This window comes from Bombina bombina, chromosome 9 (assembly GCF_027579735.1).
Source record: "Bombina bombina isolate aBomBom1 chromosome 9, aBomBom1.pri, whole genome shotgun sequence".
Taxonomy (NCBI): domain Eukaryota; kingdom Metazoa; phylum Chordata; class Amphibia; order Anura; family Bombinatoridae; genus Bombina; species Bombina bombina.
In genome coordinates, this window is record NC_069507.1 from 288,448,257 (window position 1) to 288,473,197 (window position 24,941).

The following is a 24,941-nucleotide window of genomic DNA, read 5'->3' on the forward strand; positions in this document are numbered from 1 at the left end:
TTGGCTAATTGAATTCTATCAGCCAATCGGAATTAAGGTTGAAAAAATCCTATTGGCTGATGCAATCAGCCAATAGGATTGAACTTCAATCCTATTGGCTGATCCAATCAGCCAATAGGATTGAGCTTGCATTCTATTGGCATCAGCCAATAGGATTTTTTCAACCTTAATTCCGATTGGCTGATAGAATTCTATCAGCCAATTGGAATCTAAGGGACGCCATCTTGGATGACGTCACTTAAAGGAACCTTCATTTGACGGGTAGTCGTTGGAAGAAGAGGATGCTCCACGTCGGATGTCTTGAAGATGGACCCACTCCGTACCGGATGGATGAAGATAGAAGATGCCGTCTGGATGAAGACTTCTGCCTGTCTGGAAGACCACTTCTGCCGGCTTCGTTGAGGACATCTTGCCGCTTGGATGAAGACTTCTCCCGGCTTCATTGACGATGGATGTTGGCTCTTCAAAACTGTAAGTGGATCTTCTGGGGTTAGTGTTAGGATTTTTTTAAGGGTGTATTGGGTGGGTTTTATTTTTAGATTAGGTGTTTGGGCTGCAAAAGAGCTAAATGCCCTTTTAAGGGCAATGCCCATACAAATGCCCTTTTCAGGGCAATGGGGAACTTAGTTTTTTTTTAGTTAGGGTTTTATTTGGGGGGTTGATTGTGTGGGTGGTGGGTTTTACTGTTGGGGGGGTTGTTTGTATTATTTTTTACAGGTAAAAGAGCTGATTTCTTTACCGGCAATGCCCTGCAATAGGTCCTTTGAAGGGCAATTGGTAGTTTAGTTTAGTTTACAGGTTTTTTTTTATTTTGGGGGGGCTTTTTATTTTGATAGGGCTATTAGATTAGGTGTAATTAGTTTAAATATCTTGTAGTTTGTTTTTTATTTTCTGTAATTTAGTGTTTGTTTTTTTGTAATTTAGCTAATTGTATTGAATTTAGTTAATTGTATTTAATTTAGGTAATGTATTTAATTGTAGGGTAAGGTTAGGTGTTAGTGTAAGGCAGGTTAGGTTTTATTTTACAGGTAAATTTGTATTTATTTTAGCTAGGTAGTTAGTAAATAGTTAATAGCTATTTAGTAACTATTCTACCTAGTTAAAATAAATACAAACTTGCCTCTAAAATAAAAATAAACCTAAGCTAGATACAATGTAACTATTAGTTATATTGTAGCTAGCTTAGGGTTTATTTTAAAGGTAAGTATTTAGTTTTAAATAGGAATTATTTAGTTATTAATAGTAGGTTTAGTTAGATTTATTTTAATTATATTTAAGTTAGGGGGTGTTGGGGTTAGGGTTAGACTTAGGTTTAGGGGTTAATAACTTTAGTATAGTTGCGGCGACGTTGGGGGCGGCAGATTAGGGGTTAATAAATATAGGTAGGTGGCGGCGATGTTAGGGGCGGTAGATTAGGGGTTAATAAGTGTAAGATTAGGGGTGTTTAGACTCAGGGTTTATGTTAGGGTGTTAGGTGTAAACATAAATTTAGTTTCCCCATAGGAATCAATGTGGCTGTGTAACTGAGCTAAACCTCTACAAATAACCGATAATAATTGCAGGTGTTAGACTATTTCTCAGCCGGCTCTCCCCATTGATGTCTATGGGGAAATCATGCACGAGCACGTACAACCAGCTCACCGCTGACTTAAGCAGCGCTGGTATTGGAGTGCGGTATGGAGCTCAATTTTGCTCTACGCTCACTTCTTGACTTTTAACGCCGGGTTTATAAAAACCTGTAATACCAGCGCTGTAGGTAAGTGAGCGGTGACAATAACGTGCAAGTAAGCAACGCAACCCTCTTACCGCAAAACTCGTAATCTGGCCGATGATTTCCTAAAAAAAAAAATAGTATAAAAAAAAAATTCTGTTTAGTAACCTTTTTTGTTTATTTTTCCTGCTTGCGTCATGCATTTTTGCCTGTAAATACAACCAAATTGTTTTACAGCACCATACTGATTTACCTTAAATTACCAAGCGATCTATCGGTTGTCACTTCAGTTAAATTAACCCCTGCAATGCAGAGAAAATCAGACTTCTGTTAGAATGAATAGGCTAACAGCACAGAAGGTATCAACCTTGGTCACAGGAAGCGATGTCAAATAAAGCCTCTGGCTGGTTAATGTCCTTTTTCTTCAAACTGATCAAATGACAAATTGCAGGCCAGCCAGGATCTGTCTTTGTTTAGGTATTTATATATTTTATTGTTTTCACATCATTTCAAAGAAGGAAACCGGTGAGTAATGAATATGGAAAACATTTAAGAGACCCTTCATTTTGCTGCCTTTTGAACTGCTCAGTCCGGCACATGGCACACTGGGTGAACCTGCTGGCACAGCACAAAGGACCTTGCACATAACTGTATGTGACACCCAGTGGGTGAGATTTCAGGAAGGGACCCCATTCAGTACAGCACATTGCACACTGGGTGAACCTCCTGGCACAGCACAAAGGACCTTGCACATTACTGTATGTGACACCCAGTGGGTGAGATTTCAGGAAGGGACCCCATTCAGTACAGTACATGGCACACTGGGTGAACCTGCTGGCACAGCACAAAGGACTTTGAACATAACTGTATGTGACACTCAGTGGGTGAGCTTTCATGAAGGGACCCCATTCAGTACAGTACATGGTACAGCACAAGGGACCTTGCACATTAATGTATGTGACACCCAGTGGGTGAGCTTTCAAGAAGGGACCCCATTCAGTACAGTACATGGCACAGCACAAGGGACCTTGCACATTAATGTACGTGACACCCAGTGGGTGAGCTTTCAAGAAGGGACCCCACTCAGTAAAGTACATGTTGCTACATGTGCAGGAAATGGTCCTGTCCAGTTGTCACTATAGGACAAGGGGGTGGTCTCCTTACACTGTGGTTCTTCAGTTTCCTGGATTGGAAAAGGTAAATGTTTTCCTTCCTCCTGTTGGGGAATCCTGGGTTCAATCTCATGATTGTGCTTAGCTGGGCTGGGATATTGTTTTCCAAATATTCTTCTGTTTATTTGCTGGCCAAGATTGGCACCTGAGGGGAAGATAAATATATACATGTAATCATCATGAGAACAAATATACATGTATTCATCATCAGAATATATATACTTGTAATCATCATTAGAACATATATACATGTAATCATCAACAGAACATATATACATGTAATCATCAGAATATATATACATGCAATCATCATCAGATCATATATACATGTAATCATCATCAAATCATATATACATGTAATCATCAGATCATATATACATGTAATCATCAGACCATATATACATGTAATCATCATCAGATCATATATACATGTTATCATCATCATCATCATCATCATCATCATCATATTCATATCATATATACATGTAATCATCATCAGATCATATATACATGCAATCATCATCAGATCATATATACATGTAATCATCAGACCATATATACATGCAATCATCCTCAGATCATATATACATGTAATCATCAGACCATATATACATGTAATCATCATCAGACCATATATACATGTAATAATCATCAGATCATATATACATGTAATCATCCTCAGATCATATATACATGTAATCATCAGACCATATATACATGTAATCATCATCAGACCATATATACATGTAATAATCATTAGAACATATATACATGTAATCATCAACAGAACATATATACATGTAATCATCAGAATATATATACATGCAATCATCATCAGATCATATATACATGTAATCATCATCAAATCATATATACATGTAATCATCAGATCATATATACATGTAATCATCAGACCATATATACATGTAATCATCATCAGATCATATATACATGTCATCATCATCATCATCATCATCATCATCATCATCATCATCATCATCATCATCATCATCATCATATCATATATACATGTAATCATCATCAGATCATATATACATGCAATCATCATCAGATCATATATACATGTAATCATCAGACCATATATACATGTAATCATCATTAGATCATATATACATGTAATCATCAGATCATATATACATGCAATCATCCTCAGATCATATATACATGTAATCATCAGACCATATATACATGTAATCATCATCAGACCATATATACATGTAATAATCATCAGATCATATATACATGCAATCATCAGCAGAACATATATACATGCAATCATCATCAGAATATAAATACATGTAATCATCAGAACATATATACATGCAACCATCATCAGAACATATATACATGTAATCATCATCAGAACAAACATAGATGTAATCATCATCAGAACATATATACATGTTATCATCATCTAAACATATATACATGTTATCATCATCTAAACATATATAAATGTAATCAATAGAACATATATACATGTAATCATCATCAGAACATATATACATGCAATTATTAGAACATATATACATGTAATCATCATCAGAACATATATACATGCAATCATTCGAGCATATATACATGTAATCATCAGAACATATATACATTCAATCATCAGAACATATATACATGTAATCATCATCAGAACATATATACATGCAATCATCAGAACATATATACATGTAAACATCAGAACATATATACATGTAATCATCAGATCATATATAAATTTAATCTTCAGAACATATATACATGTAATCATCATCAGATCATATATACATGTAATCATCAGACCATATATACATGTAATCATCATCAAATCATTTATACATGTAATCATCATCAGATCATATATACATGTAATCATCATCAGATCATATATACATGCAATCATCAGCAGAACATATATACATGCAATCATCATCAGAATATATATACATGTAATCATTAGAACATATATGCATGCAATCATCATCAGAACATATATACACGTAATCATTATAAGAACATATATACATGCAACCATCATCAGAACATATATACATGTAATCATAATCAGAACATATATACATGTAATCATAATCTGAACAAATATACATGTAATCATCATCAGAACATATATATATGTTTTCATCATCTGAACATATATACATGTAATCATCATCAGACCATATACACATGTAATCATTAGAACATATATACATGTAATCATCATCAAAACACATACACATGCAATCATCAGAACATATATACATGCAATCATCAGAACATATATACATGTAATCATCATCAGATCATATATACATGTAATCATTATCAGAACATATATACATGTATTTATTAGACCATATATACATGTAATCATCATCAGAACATATATACATGTAATCATCATCAGATCATATATACATGTAATCATCATCAGAACATATATACATGTAATCATCATCAGATCATATAAACATGTAATCATCATCAGAATATATATACATGCAATCATCATCAGATCATATATACATGTAATCATCATCAGAATATATATACATGTAATCATCATCAGATCATATCTACATGTAATCATCATCAGAACATATATACATGCAAACATCATCAGATCTTATATACTTGTAATCATCATCAGAACATATATAAATGAAATCATCATCAGAACCTATATACATGTAATCATTAGAACATATACACATGTAATCATCATAAGAACATATATAGATGTAATCATCAGATCATATATACATGTAATCATCATCAGAACCTATATACATATAATCATCAGATCATATATTCATGTAATCATCATCAGAATCATCAGAACATATATACATGTAATCATCAAAACATATATACATGTAATCATCAGATCATATAAACATGTAATCATCAGAACATATATATATATAATCATCATCAAAACATATATACATGCAATCATCAGAAGATATATACATGTTATCATCAGAAAATATATACATGTAATCATCATCAGATCATATATACATGTAATCATCATCAGATCATATATACATGTAATCATCATCAGATCATATATACATGTAATCATCATCAGAACATATAAACATGGAATCATCATCAGAACATATACACATGCAATCATCAGAACATATATACATGTAATCATCAGATCATATATACATGCAATCATCATCAGAATATTTATACTTGTAATCATTATCAGAACATATATACAGTACATGTATTCATTAGACCATATATACATGTAATCATCATCAGAACATATATACATGTAATCATCATCAGATCATATATGCATGTAATCATCAGAACATATATACATGTAATCATTATCAGAACAAATATACATGCAATTATCAGCAGTACATATATACATGCAATCATCATCAGATCATATATACATGTACTCATCATCAGAATATTTATACATGTAATCATCATCAGAACATATATACATGCAATCATCATCAGATCATATATACATTTTATCATCAGAACATACATACATGTAATCATCAGATCATATATATATATATATATATATATATATATATATATATATATATATATATATATATACATGTAATCATCAGATTATATATACATGTAATCATCAGAACATATATACATGTAATCATTATCAGAACAAATATACATGCAATTATCGTCAAAACATATATACATTCAATAATCGGAAGATATATACATGTAATCATCAGAACATATATACATGTAATCATCATCAGAATATTTATACATGTAATCATTATCATATACATATATACATACAATCATCAGAACATGTAATCATGATATACATGTATTCATATACATGTATTCATTAGACCATATATACATGCAATCATCATCGGAACATATATACATGTAATCATCATCAGATCATATATACATGCAATCATCAGACCATATATACATGTAATCATCATCAGATCATATATACGTGCAATCATCAGATCATATATACGTGTAATCATCACCAGAACATATATACATGTAATCATTATCAGAACATATATACATGTAATCATCATCAGATCATATATACATGCAATCATCAGATCATATATACGTCTAATCATCACCAGAACATATATACATGTAATCATTATCAGAACATATATACATGTAATCATCATCAGATCATATATACATGTAATCATCATCAGATCATATATACATGTAATTATCACCAGAACATATATACATGTAATCATCAGAACATGTATACATGTAATCATCATCAGAATATATATACATGTAATCATTATCAGAACATATATACATGTAATCATCACCAGAACATATATACATGTAATCATCAGAACATGTATACATGTAATCATCATCAGAATATATATACATGTAATCATCATCAGATCATATATACATGTAATCATCATCAGAATATTTATACTTGTAATCATTATCAGAACATATATACATGTAATCATCATCAGAACATATATACATGTAATCATCATCAGACCATATATACATGTAATTATCATCAAAACATATATACATGTAATCATCATCAGAACATATATACATGTAATCATCATCAGAACATATATACATGTAATCATCATCAGAACATGTATACATGTAATTATCACCAGAACATATATACATGTAATCATCATCAGAACATATATACATGTAATCATCAGACCATATATACATGTAATCATCATCAGATCATATATACATGCAATCATCAGATCATATATACGTGTAATCATCACCAGAACATATATACATGTAATCATTATCAGAACATATATACATGTAATCATCACCAGAACACATATACATGTAATCATCAGAACATATATACATGTAATCATCATCAGATCATATATACATGCAATCATCAGATCATATATACGTGTAATCATCACCAGAACATATATACATGTAATCATCAGAACATGTATACATGTAATCATCATCAGAATATATATACATGTAATCATTATCAGAACATATATACATGTAATCATCAGAACATGTATACATGTAATCATCATCAGAATATATATACATGTAATCATTATCAGAACATATATACATGTAATCATCACCAGAACATATATACATGTAATCATCAGAACATGTATACATGTAATCATCATCAGAATATATATACATGTAATCATCATCAGATCATATATACATGTAATCATCATCAGAATATTTATACTTGTAATCATTATCAGAACATATATACATGTAATCATCATCAGAACATATATACATGTAATCATCATCAGACCATATATACATGTAATTATCATCAAAACATATATACATGTAATCATCATCAGAACATATATACATGTAATCATCATCAGAACATATATACATGTAATCATCATCAGAACATGTATACATGTAATTATCACCAGAACATATATACATGTAATCATCATCAGAACATATATACATGTAATCATCAGACCATATATACATGTAATCATCATCAGATCATATATACATGCAATCATCAGATCATATATACGTGTAATCATCACCAGAACATATATACATGTAATCATTATCAGAACATATATACATGTAATCATCACCAGAACATATATACATGTAATCATCAGAATATATATACAGGTAATTATCACCGGAACATATATACATACAATCATCAGAACATATATACTTGTAATCTTCACCAGAACAAATACATGTAATTATCACCAGATCATATATACATGCAATCATCAGAACATATATACATGTTATCATCAGATCATATATACATGCAATCATCAGAACATATATACATGTTATCATCAGACCATATATACATGTAATCATCACCAGAACTTATATACATGTAATCATCATCAGATCATATACACATGTAATCATCATCAAAACATATATACATGTAATCATCATCAGATCATATACACATGTAATCATCATCAAAACATATATACATGTAATCATCAGATCATATATACATGCAATCATCAGAACCTATATACGTGTAATCATCACCAGAACATATATACATGTAATCATTATCAGAACATATATACATGTAATCATCACCAGAACACATATACATGTAATCATCAGAACATATATACATGTAATCATCATCAGATCATATATACATGCAATCATCAGATCATATATACGTGTAATCATCACCAGAACATATATACATGTAATCATCAGAACATGTATACATGTAATCATCATCAGAATATATATACATGTAATCATTATCAGAACATATATACATGTAATCATCAGAACATGTATACATGTAATCATCATCAGAATATATATACATGTAATCATTATCAGAACATATATACATGTAATCATCACCAGAACATATATACATGTAATCATCAGAACATGTATACATGTAATCATCATCAGAATATATATACATGTAATCATCATCAGATCATATATACATGTAATCATCATCAGAATATTTATACTTGTAATCATTATCAGAACATATATACATGTAATCATCATCAGAACATATATACATGTAATCATCATCAGACCATATATACATGTAATTATCATCAAAACATATATACATGTAATCATCATCAGAACATATATACATGTAATCATCATCAGAACATATATACATGTAATCATCATCAGAACATGTATACATGTAATTATCACCAGAACATATATACATGTAATCATCATCAGAACATATATACATGTAATCATCAGACCATATATACATGTAATCATCATCAGATCATATATACATGCAATCATCAGATCATATATACGTGTAATCATCACCAGAACATATATACATGTAATCATTATCAGAACATATATACATGTAATCATCACCAGAACATATATACATGTAATCATCAGAATATATATACAGGTAATTATCACCGGAACATATATACATACAATCATCAGAACATATATACTTGTAATCTTCACCAGAACAAATACATGTAATTATCACCAGATCATATATACATGCAATCATCAGAACATATATACATGTTATCATCAGATCATATATACATGCAATCATCAGAACATATATACATGTTATCATCAGACCATATATACATGTAATCATCACCAGAACTTATATACATGTAATCATCATCAGATCATATACACATGTAATCATCATCAAAACATATATACATGTAATCATCATCAGATCATATACACATGTAATCATCATCAAAACATATATACATGTAATCATCAGATCATATATACATGCAATCATCAGAACCTATATACATGTAATCATCAGATCATATATACATGCAATCATCAGAACCTATATACATGTAATCATCAGATCATATATACATGCAATCATCAGAACCTATATACATGCAATCATTAGACCATATATACATGTAATCATCATCAGAACATATATACATGTAATCATCATCAGATCATATATACATGCAATCATTATCAGAACAAATATACATGTAATCATCATCAGAACATATATACATGCAATCATCATCAGATCATATATACATGCAATCATCAGATCATATATACATGCAATTATCAGAACATATATACATTGTATCATCAGAACATACATACATGTAATCATCAGATCATATATATATATATATATATATATATATACACATGTAATCATCAGATCATATATACATGTAATCATCATCAGATCATATATACATGTAATCATCAGAACATATATACATGTAATCATTATCAGAATAAATATACATGCAATTATCATCAAAACATATATACATGCAATCAGAACATATATAAATGTAATCATCATCAGAATATTTATACATGTAATCATTATCATATACATATATACATGCAATCATCAGAACATATATACATACAATCATCAGAACATGTAATCATCATATACATGTATTCATATACATGTATTCATTAGACCATATATACATGCAATCATCATCAGAGCATATATACATGCAATCATCATCAGAGCATATATACATGCAATCATCAGAACATATATACGTGTAATCATCAGATCATGTAATCATCACCAGAACATATATACATGTAATCATCATCAGATCATATATACATGTAATCATCAGATCATATATACATGTAATCATCATCAGATCATATATACATGCAATCATCATCAGAACATATATACATGTAATCATTATCAGAACATATATACATGTAATCATCATCAGAACATATATACATGCAATCATCAGATCATATATACATGTAATCATCATCAGATCATATATACATGTAATCATTATCAGATCATATATACATGTAATCATCATCAGATCATATATACATGTAATCATCAGAACATATATACATGTAATCATTATCAGAACATATATACATGTAATCATCAGAACATATATACGTGTAATCATCAGATCATATATACATGTAATCATCATCAGATCATATATACATGCAATCATCATCAGAACATATATACATGTAATCATTATCAGAACATATATACATGTAATCATCAGATCATATATACATGCAATCATCAGATCATATATACATGCAATCATCATCAGAACATATATACATGTAATCATCAGACCATATATACATGTAATCATCACCAGAACATATATACATGTAATTATCACCAGAACATATATACATGTAATCATCAGAACATGTATACATGCAATCATCATCATCAGAACATATATACAGGTAATCATCACCAGAACATATATACATATAATTATCACCGGAATATATATACATGCAATCATCATTAGAACATATATACATGCAATTATCATTAGAAAATATATACATGTAATCATCAGAACATATAGAAATGTGGTCATCATCAGAACATGTATACATGCAATCATCATCAGAGCATATATACATGCAATCATCAGAACATATATACATGTAATCATCAGAACATATAGAAATGTGGTCATCATCAGAACATGTATACATGTAATCATCATCAGAACATATATACATGCAATCATCATCAGAACATATATACATGCAATCATCAGAACAAATATACATGTAATCATCACCAGATCATATATACATGTAATCATCACCAGAACATATATACATGTAAATATCACCAGATCATATATACATGCAATCATCAAAAAAAAAACATGCATTCATCAGAACATATATACATGCAATCATCAGAACATATATACATGCAATCATCAGAACATATATACATGTTATTATATATTTATACATGTAATCATTATCAGAACATATATATATGTATTCATTAGACCATATACACATTAAATCATCATCAGATCATTTATACATTTAATCATCATTAGATCATATATACATGTAATCATCAGAACATATAAACATGTAATCATCATCAGATCATATATACATGTAATCATCATCAGATCAAATATACATGCAATCATCATTAGAACATATATACATGTAATCATCATCAGATCATATATACATGTAATCATCATCAGATCATATATACATGTAATCATCAGAACATATATACATGTAATCATCATCAGATCATATATACATGTAATCATCATCAGATCATATATACATGTAATCATCAGAACATATATACATGTAATCATCATCAGATCATATATACATGTAATCATCATTAGATCATATATACATGTAATCATCAGAACATATAAACATGTAATCATCATCAGATCATATATACATGTAATCATCATCAGATCAAATATACATGCAATCATCATTAGAACATATATACATGTAATCATCATCAGATCATATATACATGTAATCATCATCAGATCATATATACATGTAATCATCAGAACATATATACATGTAATCATCATCAGATCATATATACATGTAATCATCATCAGATCATATATACATGTAATCATCAGAACATATATACATGTAATCATCATCAGATCATATATACATGTAATCATCATCAGATCATATATACATGTAATCATCAGACCATATATACATGTAATCATCAGACCATATATACATGCAATCATCATTAGAACATATATACATGTAATCATCAGAACATATAGACATGTAATCATCATCAGAACATATATACATGCAATCATCAGAACATATATACATACAATCATCAGAACAAATATACATACAATCATCAGAACATGTAATCATCACCAGAACATATATACATGTAATTATCACCAGATCATATATACATGCAGTCATCAGAACATATATACATGTTATCATCAGATCATATATACATGTAATCATTAGATTATATATACATGTAATCATCACCAGAACATATATACATGTAAATATCACCAGATCATATATACATGCAATTATCAGAACATATATACATGCAATCATCAGAACATATATATATATATATATATATATATATATATATATATATATATATATATATATATATACACATGCAATCATCAGAACATATATACATATAATCATCACCAGATCAAATATACATGTCATTATCACCTAATCATATATACATACATTTATCAGAACATATATACATGCAATCATCATCAGAACATATATATATGTAATTCTATATTTATACATGTAATCATTATCAGAACATATATATATATATGTATTCATTAGACCATATACACATGTAATCATCATCAGATCATATATACATGTAATCATCAGAACATATATACATGCAATCATCAGAACATATATACATGTAATCATCATCAAAACATATATATATGCAATCATCAGAACATGTATACATGAAATCATCAGAACATATATGCATGCAATCATCAGAACATATATACATGTAATCATCATCAGAACATATATACATGCAATCATTAGAGCATATATACATGTAATCATCATCAGAACATATATACATGTAATCATCATCAGAACATATATACATGCAATCATCAGAACATATATACATGTAATCATCATCAAAACATATATATATATATGCAAACATCATTAGAACATTTATACATGTAATCATCATCAGATCATATATACATGCAATCATCAGATCATATATACATGCAATCATCATAACATATATACATGTAATCATCAGAACATATATACATGTAATCATCATCAGATCATATATACATGTAATCATCAGAACATATACACATGTAATCTTCATCAGATCATATATACATGTAATCATCATCAGATCATATATACATGTAATCATCAGAACATATATAAATGTAATCATCATCAGATCATATATACATGTAATCACCATCAGATTTTATATATATGTAATCATTATCAAAACAAATATACATGTAATCATCAGACCATTTATACATGTAATCATCATCAGATCATATATACATGTAATCATCATCAGATCATATATACATGTAATCATTATCAGAACATATATACATGTAATCATCATCAGATCATATATACATGTAATCATTATCAGAACATATATACATGCAATTATCATCAAAACAGTTATACATTCAATCATCAGAACATATATACATGTAATCATCATCAAAACATATATATATATGCAAACATCATCAGAACATTTATACATGTAATCATCATCAGATCATATATACATGTAATCATTATCAGAACATATATACATGTAATCATTATCAGAACAAATATACATGCAATTATCATCAAAACATTTATACATTCAATCATCAGAACATATATACATGTAATCATCATCAAAACATATATATATATGCAAACATCATCAGAACATTTATACATGTAATCATCATCAGATCATATATACATGCAATCATCAGAACATATATACATATAATCATCACCAGATCAAATATACATGTCATTATCACCAGATCATATATACATACACTCATCAGAACATATATACATGCAATCATCATCAGAACATATATACATGCAATCATCAGAACATATATATATATAATTCTATATTTATACATGTAATCATTATCAGAACATATATATATATATATATGTATTCATTAGACCATATACACATGTAATCATCATCAGATCATATATACATGTAATCATCAGAACATATATACATGCAATCATGAGAACATATATACATGTAATCATCATCAAAACATATATATATGCAATCATCAGAACATGTATACATGAAATCATCAGAACATATATGCATGCAATCATCAGAACATATATACATGTAATCATCATCAGAACATATATACATGCAATCATTAGAGCATATATACATGTAATCATCATCAGAACATATATACATGTAATCATCATCAGAACATATATACATGCAATCATCAGAACATATATACATGTAATCATCATCAAAACATATATATATATGCAAACATCATCAGAACATTTATACATGTAATCATCATCAGATCATATATACATGCAATCATCAGATCATATATACATGCAATCATCATAACATATATACATGTAATCATCAGAACATATATACATGTAATCATCATCAGATCATATATACATGTAATCATCAGAACATATACACATGTAATCTTCATCAGATCATATATACATGTAATCATCATCAGATCATATATACATGTAATCATCAGAACATATATAAATGTAATCATCATCAGATCATATATACATGTAATCACCATCAGATCATATATACATGTAATCATTATCAAAACAAATATACATGTAATCATCAGACCATTTATACATGTAATCATCATCAGATCATATATACATGTAATCATCATCAGATCATATATACATGTAATCATTATCAGAACATATATACATGTAATCATTATCAGAACAAATATACATGCAATTATCATCAAAACATTTATACATTCAATTATCAGAAGATATATACATGTAATCATCATCAGATCATATATACAAGTAATCATCATCAGATCATATATACATGCAATCATCATCAGAACATATATACATGTAATCATCAGAACATATATACATGTAATCATCATCAAAACATATATACATGCAATCATCAGAAGATATATACATGTAATCATCAGAACATATATACATGTAATCATCATCAGATCATATATACATGCAATCATCAGCTCATATATACACGCAATCATCAGAACATATATACATGCAATCATCAGATCATATATACATGTAATCATCATCATAACATATATACATGTAATCATCATCTGATCATATATACATGCAATCATTATCAGAACAAATATACATGCAATTATCATCAGTACATATATACATGTAATCATCATCAAAACATATACACATGCAATCATCAGAACATATATACATGTAATCATCAGATCATATATACATGTAATCATCATCAGAATATTTATACATGTAATCATTATCAGAACATATATACATGTAATCATCAGATCATATATACATGTAATCATCATCAGATCATATATACATGCAATCATCAGATCATATATACATGCAATCATCAGAACATATATACATGCATTCATTAGACCATATATACATGTAATCATCATCAGAACATATATACATGCAATCATTATCAGAACAAATATACATGCAATCATTAGACCAAATATACATGTAATCATCATCAGTACATATATACATGTAATCATCATCAGATCATATATACATGTAATCATCATCAGAATATTTATACATGTAATCATCATCAGAACATATATACATGCAATCATCATCAGATCATATATACATGCAATCATCAGATCATATATACATGCAGTTATCAGAACATATATACATTGTATAATCAGAACATACATACATGTAATTATCATATATATATATATATATATATATATATATATATATATATATATATATATATATATATATATATATACACACACAACGGTGTAAATTGAACCGTTGTAAAACGAGGGCCACATATATATATATATATATATAAACATGTAATCATCAGACCATATATACATGTAATCATCATCAAAACATATATACATGTAATCATCATCAGATCATATATACATGTAATCATCATCAGATCATATATACATGTAATCATCAGAACATATATACATGTAATCATCATCAGATCATATATACATGTAATCATCAGAACATATATACATGTAATCATCATCAGAATATTTATACATGTAATCATTATCATATACATATATACATACAATCATCAGAACATGTAATCATCATATACATGTATTCATATACATGTATTCATTAGACCATATACATGTAATCATCATCAGATCATATATACATGCAATCATCAGACCATATATACATGTAAACATCACCAGAACATATATACATGTAATCATTATCAGAACATATATACATGTAATCATCAGATCATATATACATGTAATCATCATCAGATCATATATACATGCAATCATCAGATCATATATACATGCAATCATCAGAACATATATACATGCATTCATTAGACCATATATACATGTAATCATCATCAGAACATATATACATGCAATCATTATCAGAACAAATATACATGCAATCATTAGACCAAATATACATGTAATCATCATCAGTACATATATACATGTAATCATCATCAGATCATATATACATGTAATCATCATCAGAATATTTATACATGTAATCATCATCAGAACATATATACATGCAATCATCATCAGATCATATATACATGCAATCATCAGATCATATATACATGCAGTTATCAGAACATATATACATTGTATCATCAGAACATACATACATGTAATTATCAGATCATATATATATATATATATATATATATATATATATATATATACACACACAACGGTGTAAATTGAACCGTTGTAAAACGAGGGCCACATATATATATATATATATATATATATATATATATATATATATATATAAACATGTAATCATCAGACCATATATACATGTAATCATCATCAAAACATATATACATGTAATCATCATCAGATCATATATACATGTAATCATCATCAGATCATATATACATGTAATCATCAGAACATATATACATGTAATCATCATCAGATCATATATACATGTAATCATCAGAACATATATACATGTAATCATCATCAGAATATTTATACATGTAATCATTATCATATACATATATACATACAATCATTAGAACATGTAATCATCATATACATGTATTCATATACATGTATTCATTAGACCATATACATGTAATCATCATCAGATCATATATACATGCAATCATCAGACCATATATACATGTAAACATCACCAGAACATATATACATGTAATCATCATCAGTACATATATACATGTAATCATCAGAACATATATACATGTAATCATCATCAGAATATTTATACATGTAATCATTATCATATACATATATACATACAATCATTAGAACATGTAATCATCATATACATGTATTCATATACATGTATTCATTAGACCATATACATGTAATCATCATCAGATCATATATACATGCAATCATCAGACCATATATACATGTAAACATCACCAGAACATATATACATGTAATCATTATCAGAACATATATACATGTAATCATGAGATCATATATACATGTAATCATCATCAGATCATATATACATGCAATCATCATCAGAACATATATACATGTAATAATCAGACCATATATACATGTAATCATCACCAGAACATATATACATGTAATTATCACCAGAACATATATACATTTAATTATCATCAGATCATATATACATGTAATCATCATCAGATCATATATACATGTAATCATCATTAGAACATATATACATGCAATTATCATTAGAACATATATAGATGTAATCATCAGAACATATATACATGCAATCATCAAAACATATATACATACAATCATCAGAACATGTAATCATCACCAGAACATATATACATGTAATCATCATCAGATCATATATACATGTAATCATCATCAGATCATATATACATGTAATCATCATCAGATCATATATACATGTAATCATCATCAGATCATATATATATATACTGTATGTAATCATCAGAACATATATGCATTTAATTATTATCAGAACAAATATACATGCAATTATCATCAAAACATATATACATGCAATCATCAGAACATATATAAATGTAATCATCATCAGAACATATATACATGTAATCATCATCAGAACAAATATATATGCAATCATCAGAAAATATATACATGTAATCATCAGAACATATATACATGTAATCATCATCAGATTATATATTTATACTGTATGTAATCATCAGAACATATATACATGTAATTATTATCAGAACAAATACACATGCGATTATCATCAAAACATATATACATGCAATCATTAAACCATATATACATGTAATCATCATCAGAATATTTATTAATGTAATCATTATCAGAACATATATACATGTAATCATCATCAGATCATATATACACGCAATCATCATCAGATCATATATACATGCAATCATCATCAGAATATATATACATGTAATCATTATCTGAACATATATACATGTAATCATCAGAACGTATATACATGCAATCATCAGAACATATATACATGTAATCATCATCAAAACATATATGCATGAAATCATCAGAACATATACAGTATACATGTAATCATCATCAGATCAGATATACAGTACATGTAATCATCATCAGATCATATATACATGTAATCATCATCAGAACATATATACATGTAATCATCATCAGATCATATATACATGTAATCATCAGAACATATGTACATGTAATCATTATCAAAACATATATACATGTAATCATTACCAGCACAAATATACATGCAATTATTATCAAAACTTATATAGATGCAATCATTAGAACATATATACATGTGATTATCATCAGAATATTTATACATGTAATCATTATCAGAACATATATAAATGTATTCATTAGACCATATATACATGCAATCATCATCAGATCATTTATACATGTACTCATCAGATCATATATACATGCAATCACAGGAACATAAATACATGCAATCATCAGATCATATATACATGTCATCATCAGATCTTATATACATGCAATCATCAGATCATATATACATGCAATCATCAGACCATATATACATGCAATCATCAGATCATATATACATACATGCAATCATCAGAACATATATACATGTAATCATCAGAACATATATACATGCAATCATCAGATCATATATGCATGCAATCATCAGATCATATATACATACAATCATCAGAACATATATACATGTAATCATCAGAACATATATACATGTAATCACCATCAGATCATATATACATGTAATCATTATCAGAACAAATATACATGTAATCATCATCAGAACATATATACATGTATTCATCAGAACATATATACATGTAATCATCCTCAGAACACATATACATGCAATCATCAGCAGATCATATATACATGTAATTATCATACCATATATACATGTAATTATCACCAGAACATATATACATACAATCATCATCAGAACATAGATACATGTAATCATCAGAACATATATACATGTAATCATCATACCATATATACATGTAATCATCACCAGAACATATATACATACAATCATCATCAGAACATATATACATGTAATCATCAGAACATATATACATGTAATCATCAGAACATATTTAGTTGCAATCATCATCAGAACATATATACATGTAATCATCAGATCATATATACATGAAATCATCAGAACATATATACATGTAATCATCAAAACATATATACATGCAATCATCAGAACATATATACATGTAATCATCATCAGAACAAATAAACATGCAATCATCAGAACATATATACATGTAATCATCTTCAAAACATATATACATGCAATCATCAGAACATATATACATGTAATCATCAGAACATATATATATGTAATTATCACCAGAACATATATACATGTAATCATCAGAACATATACACATGTAATCATCATCAGAACATATATACATGTAATCATCTTCAAAACATATATACATACAATTATCAGAACATATATACATGTTATCATCATGAGATCATATATACATGTAATCATCAGAACATATATACATGTAATCATCATCAGATCATATATACATGTAATCATCATCAGATCATATATACATGTAATCATCATCAGAACATATATACATGTAATCATCTTCAAAACATATATACATACAATTATCAGAACATATATACATGTTATCATCATGAGATCATATATACATGTAATCATCAGATCATATATACATGTAATCATCATCAGATCATATATACATGTAATCATCATCAGATCATATATACATGTAATCATCATCAGATCATATATACATGTAATCATCAGAACATATATACATGTAACCATTATCAGAACATATATACATGTATTCATTAGGCCATATATACATGTAATCATCTTCAGAACATATACATGCAATCATCATCAGATCATATATAATACATGTAATCATCATCAGAACATATATACATGTAATCATAATCAGAACATATATACATGCAATCATCAGAACATATATACTTGTAATCTTCATCAAAACATATATACATGCAATCATCAGAACATATATACATGTAATCATCATCAGAACATATATAAATGCAATAATCAGAACATATATACATGTAATCACCATCAGAACATATAAACATTCAATCATCAGAACATATATGCATGTAATCATCATCAGATCATATATACATGCAATCATCAGAATATCAATACATTTAATCATTATCAGATCATATATACATGTAATCATCATCAGAACATATATACATGTAATCATCAGATCATATATACATGCAATCATCAGAACATATATGAATGTAATCATCAGAACATATATGCATGTAATCACCATCAGATCATATATACATGTAATCATTATCAGAACAAATATACATGTAATCATCATCAGATCATATATACATGTAATCATCATCAGAACATATATACATGTAATCATAATCAGAACATATATACATGCAATCATCAGAACATATATCCATGTAATCTTCATCAAAACATATATACATGCAATCATCAGAACATATATACATGTAATCATCATCAGAACATATATACATGCAATAATCAGAATATATATACATGTAATCACCATCAGAACATATATACATGCAATCATCAGAACATATATACATGTAATCATCATCAGATCATATATACATGCAATCATCAGAATATTAATACATTTAATCATTATCAGATCATATATACATGTAATCATCATCAGAACATATATACATGCAATCATCATCAGATCATATATACATGCAATCATCAGAACATATATACGTGTAATCACCATCAGAACATATATACATGCAATCATCATCAGAACATTTATACATGCAATAATCAGAATATTTATACATATAATCATCATCAGAATATATATATACATGTAATCATCATCAGACCATATATACTGTACATGCAATCATCATCAGATAATATATACATGTAATCATCATCAGAAAATATATACATGCAATCATCAGAACACATATACATGCAATCATTATCAGATAATATATATATGTGATCATCAGCAGATCATTTACACATGCAATCATCAGCAGATCATATATACATGTAATCATCAGACCATATATAATTGTAATCATCATCAGACCATATATACATGCAATCATCATCAGAACATATATACATGTAATCATCACCATAACATATATACATGTAATCATCATCAGATCATTTATACATGGAATCATCATCAGATCATATAAACATGTAATCAACAGACCGTATATACATGTAATCATTATCAGAACATATATACATGTATTCATTAGGCCATATATACATGTAATCATCTTCAGAACATATACATGCAATCATCATCAGATCATATATACATGTAATCATCATCAGAACATATATACATGTAATCATCATCAGAACACATATACATGCAATCATCAGAACATATATACATGTAATCATCATCAGAACATATATACATGCAATCATCAGAACATATATACATGTAATCACCATCAGAACATATATACATGCAATCATCAGAACATATATACATGTAATCACCATCAGAACATATATACATGCAATCATCAGAACATATATACATGTAATCATCATCAAATCATATATACATGCAATCATCAGAATTTTAATACATATAATCATTATCAGATCATATATACATGTAATCATCAGCAGAACATATATACATGTAATCATCATCAGATCATATATACATGTAATCATCAGAACATATATACATATAATCATTATCAGATCATATATACATGTAATCATCAGCAGAACATATATACATGTAATCATCATCAGATAATATATACATGTAATCATCATCAGATCATATATACATGTAATCATCATCAGATCATATATACATGTAATCATCATCAGATCATATATACATGTAATCATCAGAACATATATACATGTAATCATTATCAGATCATATATACATGCAATTATCAGAACATATATACATGTAATCATCATCAGACCATATATATATGTAATCATCATCAGATCATATATACATGTAATCATCATCAGACCATATATACATGCAATCATCATCAGACCATATATACATGTAATCATCACCAGAACATATATACATGTAATCATCAACATAACATATATACATGTAATCATCAACAGAACATATATACATGTAATCATCATCAGAACATATATACATGCAATCATCAGAACATATATAGATGTAATTATCAACAGAACATATATACATGTAATCATCATCAGAACATATATACATGCAATCATCAGAACATATATACATGCAATAATCACCAGACCATATATACATGCAATCATCATCAGAACATACATACATGTAATCATCACATAACATATATACATGTAATCATCACCAGAACATATATACATGTAATCATCATCAGAACATATACACATGTAATCATCATCAGACCATATATACATGTAATCATCAGACCATATATACATGTAATCATCATCAGAACATATATACATGCAATCATCAGACCATATATACATGTAATTATCATCAGAACATATATACATGTAATTATCAACAGAACATATATACATGTAATCATCATCAGAACATATATACATGTAATCATCAGACCATATATACATGTAATCATCACCAGAACATATATACATGCAATCATCATCAGAACATATGTACATGTAATTATCACCAGAACATATATACATGTAATCATCATCAGAACATATATACATGCAATCATCAGACCATATATACATGTAATTATCATCAGAACATATATAGATGTAATTATCAACAGAACATATATACATGTAATCATCATCAGAACATATATACATGCAATCATCAGAACATATATACATGCAATAATCACCAGAACATATATACATGTAATCTTCACCAGAACATTTATACATGCAATCATCATTAGAACATATATACATGTAATCATCATCAAAACATATATACATGTAATCATCAGAACATATGTACATGTAATCATCAGAACATATGTACATGTAATCATCAGAACATATATACTTGTAATCATCACCAGAACATATATACATGCAATCATCAGAATATATACATGCAATCATCAGAACATATATACATGTAATTATCACCAGACCATATATGCATGCAATCATCAGAACATATATACATGCAATCATCATCAGAACATATATACATGCAATCATCAGAACATATATACATGCAATCATCATCAGAACATATATACATGTAATCATCAAAACATATATACATGTAATCATCACCAGAACATATATACATAGAATCATCACCAGAACATATATACATG

General features: G+C 27.8%; 1 protein-coding gene across 1 annotated transcript in view; it reads right to left on the reverse strand.

Annotated features, from left to right (window-relative positions):
• Nucleotides 1-2,175: 2,175 nt before the first annotated feature.
• The window catches only part of LOC128640352 (tumor necrosis factor receptor superfamily member 6), a 205,008-nt gene continuing 182,242 nt past the window's right edge, over nucleotides 2,176-24,941 (reverse strand). The window contains exon 5 of the mRNA XM_053692850.1: nucleotides 2,176-3,028. Within this exon, the coding sequence (XP_053548825.1) occupies nucleotides 2,778-3,028 (251 nt within the window). The 3' untranslated portion in view covers nucleotides 2,176-2,777. The remainder of the gene's footprint in view (nucleotides 3,029-24,941) is intronic.